We start from the raw sequence: 6,271 nt of genomic DNA on the forward strand, positions 1-6,271 counted from the left end.
TGCTTTAGGTGAAAGTTGACAGAGCAAATTAGTTTCTCATTCAACAATTTATACACAGACTGTTTTGTGACATTGGTTGCAATCCCTGAAATGTGACAATACTCTCCCCTTCTCCACCCCGGGTTCCCCGTTTCCATTTGTCCCATTTTCCTGCCCCTTCTTGCCTTCTTGTCTTTCTTTTGGGCAGGTGTTGCCCATTTGGCCTCATTTATATGACTGAGCTAAGAAGCACGTTCCTCACGTGTGTTATTTGTTTTAAAGACCTGTGTAATCTTTGGTTTAAGGGTGAACTTCGTGAGTGATTTCAGTTCTGCATTAAAAGGGCATCTGGGGGCCATAGTGTCGGGGTTCCTCCACCTCAGTCAGACCAGTAAGTCTGGTGTCTTTTTTTTTGTGAATTTGAATTTTGATCTACATTTTTCTCCCGCTCTGTCCAGGACCCTCTACTGTGATCCCTATCAGAGCAGCCGGTGGTAGTAGCCAGGTACCATCTAGCTGTTCTGGACTCAGGCTGGTGGAGGCTGTGGTGCTTGTGATCCATTAGTTCTTTGGACTAACATTTCCCATGTGTCTTTGGTTTTCTTCATTCTCTTTTGCTCTTGACGGGATGGGACCAGTAGATGTATCTTAGATGGCCGCTCGTAAGCTTTTAAGACCCTGGATGCTATTCACCAAAGCTGGATGTACAACATTTTATGAATTATGTTATGCCAGTTGACCTAGATGCTCCCCAAGAATGAAGAAGTCTTTATGGCCAGGAAGGTGTCTGAGCTTGGTCTTAAAGGAAGGGGTAAGATGGTGGTGGATTGAGGTACGGGTATTGCAGAGGGGAGGGATCGAAGAAACAGAAGCAGCGAAGTGCAATGCAGGCCCACGAGGGAAGAGCAGAAAAGCCTGCTCTGGCCTGAGAGGACATGGAAACGAGGCTGGAAAAGCTGCAATGGGTTGATCCCTCTAGAACACTGCATGCTAGCCTGAGAATGTGTGACCCTTCTTGTTGGGCAGAGGGAAACCAAGGATGGTTCTAGAACAGCTCAGTGACTTGACTGGACCTACCTGTTCTTTCCAATGATTAGTGGGCTACTCAGCATGTAATGGGTGGGATAAGGGAAGTGTCTAGACCTGCTCTGTCCAATACAGCAGCCACATAAAGCTCTTGAGCATCCGAAATGTGGCTATTCAGAACTATTGTTGTTGCTAGCTGCCATCAAGTTGGCCCCCAACTCATGGTGACCCCATGCACAATGGAATAAAACACTGCCCGATCCTGCGCCATCCCTGATACTGGTTGCAGATCGGACCATTGTGATCCGTAGGGTTTTCATGGGCTGATTTTCAGAAGTAGATCACCAGGCCTTTCTTCCTAGTCCGTCTTAGTCTGGAAACTGTTCAGCATCAGAGAAACATGAAAGCCTTCACTGACGGGTGGTAGGTGCACACGAGATGCATTGGTTGGGAGTCAAATTCAGGTCTCCCGCATGGATGGCAAGAATTCTACCATTGAATCGCCACTGCCCCCATAACTACCAATGCCCCAAAATGTTTCTAATTCACAAAATTCATTGTTAGTACACTGGCCACAAACTCAGAACCTTGCCCACATACCCGACTTCCAGGGTCTCTCCTCGAATCAGACGTAATTTCCTGAAGAAGGAAAGTGACACAAGAGCGTAGGAGCGGCGGATTTTGAGATACCCTGAAATCTCTTCAATGAGGCCAAGGTTGGCCTCTAGCTCAGCTGCCAGGTTGTCTAGGAAAAGGAGAGAATATTCAGTAGGTTTCTACATAAATATTTTCATTGTCCCATAATCAACCTAAAAACAAAAAAAATCAAACCTGTAGTCATCAAGTTGATTCCAACTCACAGTGACCCTACAGGACAGAGTAGAACTGCCCCATAGGGGTTTTCAAGGCTGTGATCTTTACAGGAGCAGATAACCACGTCTTTCTCCTGTGGAGCCGCTGTGTGGGTTTAAACTGCTGACCTTTCAGTTAGCAGCTGAGCAATTAACAACTGCACCACCAGGGCTCCTTGGAGTCAATCTACAGGCTGCAAATGAGTTCATCATGCTCTGCTCAAAACCCACCATGCTTAGAACACAACTGAAGTCCCTACTGTGGGTTCTGTTGTTGTTGCTCTTAGCTGCCGTGGGTCAGCTGACTCATGACAACCTCATGTACAACAGAAACAAACGTTGCCCCGTCCTATGCCATCTTCATGATTGGTGGTAAGTGTCATGGATTGAATTGTGTCCCCTCCCCCCAAAATATCTGTCAACTTCGCTAGGTCATGATTCCCGGTATTGTATGATTGTGTACCATTTTGCCATCTGATGGGATTTTCCTATGTGTTGTATGTTCTATCCCTATGATGCAGTAAGATATAAAAGAGAGAAGCGAGCAGAGAGACATGGGGACCTCATACCACCAAGAAAGCAGTGCCGGGAGCAGAGTGCATCCTTTGGACCTGAGGTTCCTGCGCTGAGATGCTCCCAGACCAAGGAAAGACTGATGATAAGGACCTTCCTTCAGAGCCAACACAGAGAAAAGGCCTTCCCCTGGAGCCAGCACCCTGAATTCTGACTTCTAGACAACTGGACTGTGAGAGAATGAACTTCTCTTTGTTGAGGCCATCCACTTGAGGTGGTTCTGTTATAGCAGCACTAGATGACCAAGACCAGTATACTTGAGTTCATGGTTGTGCCCACTGTGCATTATCAGCGCCTTCCAACCTAGGGGGCTCATCTTCTAGCACTGTATTGGACAATACTCTGTTGTGATCCATAGAGTTTTCACTGGCTAATTTTCAGAAGTACATCGCCAGGACTTCCTAGTCTGTCTGAGTCCGGAAGCTCCACTAAAACTTGTCCACCATGGGTGACCCTGCTGGTATTTGAAATACCAGTGACGTAGCCTCCAGCGTCACTGCAGTATGCAAGTCACCACAGTCTGACAAATGGACAGGCAGATTTTTTGCCACTACCTGACCTTATACTACGCATTCATTTGTTTATTTGTAAGCTCTGCAACAGTAAGGACTTTGCCTTATTCACTGTGAATATTTAATAAATGGTTGCAGAATAAACAGACACACAGAATGTCTTTTTGCTTATGACAGTATTTCTTTTTTAAATAGGATTAAAAAAAAAAACCTTACTGTGATGAAAACGACAGTTTTTCTTAAAACGTAGTCTGCAAACCCGTACAACAGAACATGTTGCTTGATTGTTACAAATGCAAATTCCTGGTACACCACCGTTCACTGCAGCATTACTCACGATAGCCAAAACGTGGTAATAACCCAAGTGTCTATCAACAGATGAATGTAAAAACAAAATGTGGTCTATACACACAATGGAATACTACTCAGCCAGAAAGAGAAATGAAGTCCTGATGCATGTGTTATGGATCGGATTGTGTCCCCAAAAAATGTGCATAAACTTGGCTATTGGGTGATTGTCCACCATTTTGTCATCTGATGTGATTTTCCTACATGTCGTAAATCCTACCTCTATGATGTTAATGAGGTGGGATTAGGGGAAGTTACTTTCATGCGGCAGGGGGACCTCATACCACCAAGAAACAAGAGCCAGGAGAATAGCACATCCTTTGGACCCAGGGTCCCAGCACCGAGAAGCTCCTTGACTAGGGAAGATTGATGACAAGGACCTTCTCCCAGAAATGACACAGGAAGAAAGCCTTCCCCTGGAGCTGGCGCCCCGAATTCAGACTTCTAATCTCCTAGACTGTGAGAGAATAAATTTCTCTTTGTTAATGTCATCCACTTGTGGTGCTTCTGTTACAGCAGCACTAGACGACTAAGCTAACATGGATGAACCACGGAAACATTATGTTGAGTGAAATAAGTCAGGCACAAAAGGACAGATATTGTATGAACCCAGTATATAAAGCAGCTGAATGTAAGAGACCAAAGTTGACTAGTGGTTACCAGGGGTGGGAGGGATGCCAAAAGAGGGAGACACCGTTTAGGGGATGCTGAGTTTCTGTTAACAGTGGTGGAGTAATTTGGAAACAAGTACAATGGTTTACACAACATGATGACCGTCATCAGCGTCACTGAATTGGACAGGTAAAAATTATTGAATTAGCAAATATTTTGTTATACATATTTTACCATCAAAAAAAAAGAGAAAGAGAGGGAAAAACAAATTCCTAGATGGCCCAAATTCAAACACGGAAAAGCAGAACCTCTGGGAGTGGGGGCTGTTGATTTCTGGTTTTGAAGCGAATGCCTCTGTTGAGTCCAACTAATGAGAGAACCACTGACGGATGGTGTTAAAATCACCTCTTCGAGTTTTGGCTTCTCTGCCCAGCCATCAAAGTGCCTGCGTGGTGCAAACAGTTAAGTGCTCTGTTGCTAACCAAAGGTTGGTGGTTCAAACCCATTTAGAAGTGTCTCAGAAGAAAGGCCTGGTGATCTGCTTCTGAAAGGTCAGAGCCTTGAAACCCTATGGAGCGGTTTTATTCTGCACACATGGGGTCGCCATGAGTTGGAACTGACTTGATGGCAACCGGCAGGGTGGTATGGCGTCTGATCATCAGAGAGGTTCTCAGTTCGGCTGTTTCCCTCTTGCTCCCAGGGACAGTGGAGCCCAGCAGGCCCCTGCCCGCCCGCCACCTCCCCAGGGGACTCACTGCCTCCTCGGATGTTGATGATCAGACTCCCGTTGACCACGGTGCACCCTCGGAGCTCCTGGGCGGATGTCACCGAGTCAATAGTCTTCTCGCCCTCCAGGAGGTGGCAAACCTTGGGGCAGGGGCCCAAGCACGGAGTGCACATCAAGCTGAGGAGAGAGCACAGCCAAAGGGGTCAGGGTGGGTACAAGGTGGTGCACACAAGACCTCCCGCCCCCTGACCTGGCAGACAGTACACTGTGTAGGGTCCCAAGTGACAGGACTTACACCGTTACCCTACAGACAGTTTCTCAACGCCAGCACTAACGACGTTTGGGGCTGGAACATTCTTTTCTGTGGGAGGCCATTCTGTGCACTGTAGTGTGTTGAGCAGCATCCCTGGCCTCCACCTAGTCAATGTCAATGGCACCCCCCAGTCGTGACAAGCAAAAATGTCTCCAGACATTGCCCAATGTCCCCTGGGGGTGCAAATCACCCCTGAGTAAGGATCACTGCCCTAAAGAGACATTCACGCATTATCCCGTGGTGACAGATCCCACAGCATTACTGGAAGTCAGGGGCTCATGGTTTACCCCAAAGTGACAAGACTCAGATAACCAAAATGTGATCCATCCATACAATGGAATAGTACTCAGCCATAAAGAGAAATGAAGTCCTGATGTGTGCCATAAAACAGATGAAGAACCTTGAAAACATAATACTGTGTGAAATAAGGTAGACACAAAAGGATAAATGTTATATGATCTCACTTACATGAAACATCTAGATTAGGCCAACTGTATAGAGATCAAAGTTTATTAGTAGTTACCCAGGGCAGATGGGAGGGGGAAAGGGGCACGCTAAGCTTAGGGGGCACTGAGTTCCTGTTAATGGTGGTGGGATACTTCGGACATGGACAGCGGTGATGGTTATACAACATGATGTTCAATGCCTCTGAATTATACATATGAAAAATTGTTGAACTGGCGAATGTTTGGGTACATATCCTTTTACTGCAATAAAACAATTCTAAAAGGTAACAGTACTAAAGTCTTCCACAAAATGAAAGCTTCAGAAGGAAAAATAGTCAAGTTTTTTTTAAGAAACCCAACAAAGTAAAGTCTTGTCACGCTAAATCATCGTCAGCATCCTTCACTCTGCCCTCTTCCATTCAGTAAAGACCCCAAGTGCTGGGTTGCAAGAAGCACCGTCAGTTACCCAGGCATTCGGTTCCAATGGCCACACCACTATCAGCCATAGCACCAAAGGAACAAATTTCTGTCCAGTCAGCTCTGACTCATGGTGACCCCACATGTGTCAGAGTTGAACTGTGCTCCATAGGGTTTTCATGGTTGTGACTTTTTGGAAGTAGATTGCCAGTCCTTTCTTCTGAGATGCCTCTGGGGGGAATCTAACTGCCAACCTTTTGGTTAGCAGGTGAGTGTGCTAAGCTTTTGCATCACCCAGGGACTCCAGCACCAAAGGAGACCCCTGTATTTCTTAGGTCTCAGCTATCAGGAAGGAGTCCCTAGTTGGCATAAATGGTTAACTGCTTGGCTACTAACTGAAAGGCTGGCAGTTTGAATCTACTTAGCGGCACTGCGGAAGAAAGGCTGGGCGATCTACTGCCATAAGA

At 46.2% G+C, this 6,271-nt stretch overlaps 1 protein-coding gene across 1 annotated transcript in view; it reads right to left on the reverse strand.

Moving 5' to 3' along the window:
- Window positions 1-4,802, reverse strand: part of INSR (insulin receptor) — a 55,647-nt gene extending 50,845 nt beyond the window's left edge. Inside the window, exons 1-2 of the mRNA XM_023733229.1 lie at window positions 4,657-4,802; window positions 1,606-1,750 (exon numbers count right to left, since the gene is read on the reverse strand). Of these exons, the coding sequence (XP_023588997.1) occupies window positions 1,606-1,750; window positions 4,657-4,801 (290 nt within the window). The 5' untranslated portion in view covers window position 4,802. The remainder of the gene's footprint in view (window positions 1-1,605; window positions 1,751-4,656) is intronic.
- Window positions 4,803-6,271: the final 1,469 nt, after the last annotated feature.

This window comes from Trichechus manatus, unplaced genomic scaffold (assembly GCF_000243295.1).
Source record: "Trichechus manatus latirostris isolate Lorelei unplaced genomic scaffold, TriManLat1.0 scaffold00057, whole genome shotgun sequence".
Lineage (NCBI taxonomy): Eukaryota > Metazoa > Chordata > Mammalia > Sirenia > Trichechidae > Trichechus > Trichechus manatus.